At 37.3% G+C, this 816-nt stretch overlaps 1 protein-coding gene across 1 annotated transcript in view; it reads right to left on the bottom strand.

Moving 5' to 3' along the window:
• MED20 (Mediator complex subunit 20) overlaps positions 1-157 on the bottom strand; it is an 18,720-nt gene extending 18,563 nt beyond the window's left edge. Inside the window, exon 1 of the mRNA XM_011307645.1 lies at positions 24-157. Coding sequence (XP_011305947.1) covers positions 24-37 — 14 coding nt within the window. The 5' untranslated portion in view covers positions 38-157. The remainder of the gene's footprint in view (positions 1-23) is intronic.
• Between the last annotated feature and the right edge of the window lie 659 nt (positions 158-816).

The raw sequence follows: 816 nt of genomic DNA, 5'->3' as shown, positions 1-816 counted from the left end.
AACAACAAATAACGAGTACTCACACAGTAACTCCCATTATCTCCACGTAATTCACACTGGAATAATGAAAAATATCAAAAAAACAAATTAGTCCGCAAAATTCGCCGGCTAACAACACAACAGTCACGGAAAACTGAGGGGATGAGGCAGAAAACGAGAAAAAATTAGAGCCCTTACCAGAGAGGTCTGACCAAAGAGGATTGACTGAGGTAGAGGCTCAATTCTGGGGGTTTGAGTGACCCCAGCGGCATCGTAGTACTGCACCCCAAGAGAGGGAGGGCGCAACACGCAATGCTGGGGTGGTTTTTTTTTTATTAACCAAGTTTTTATTGCAATGCTGGGGTGTCCATCAATTCGACGGGGTGAATTTTATTTTCTGCTGTACGAATGCTCTTTGTTTTTCATTTGTTTAACTGAAATTTAGCCGACTGTAGCACGTACGGAAGGGGGAAACCACATCTTGTGGAATTGCAATGGAAAAAATTATTCAATCTATTGAATATATACCACTAATGAATTTTTATTTATAAATGGGTGCGTTGTCCTAGTGGTAACGTGCTCGACTGGCACGCCAGCGGCCCGGGTTCAAGCCCGCCAACATTCATTTTTTTTTTTTAAATAATTCCTATTTTTTGTTTTTTTTTTAATGGCAAATTAATGGTAATATTGTTTAAAAACTGAATATTTGAAAATCCAGAAGATATCTAGTGAAATTGAAAAATTAGCAATTTTTTTAAACGATACTTTTGCAATATATATACTACTAATGAAATTTTATTATTGTTATAATATGTTATCCTAGCGGTAACGTGCTCG

The sequence above is a fragment of the Fopius arisanus genome, unplaced genomic scaffold (genome assembly GCF_000806365.1).
Source record: "Fopius arisanus strain USDA-PBARC FA_bdor unplaced genomic scaffold, ASM80636v1 scaffold00055, whole genome shotgun sequence".
Classification (NCBI taxonomy): Eukaryota; Metazoa; Arthropoda; class Insecta; order Hymenoptera; family Braconidae; genus Fopius; species Fopius arisanus.
The sequence above is the reverse complement of the archived record's forward strand: the minus strand, read 5'-3'. Positions and strand labels throughout refer to the sequence as shown.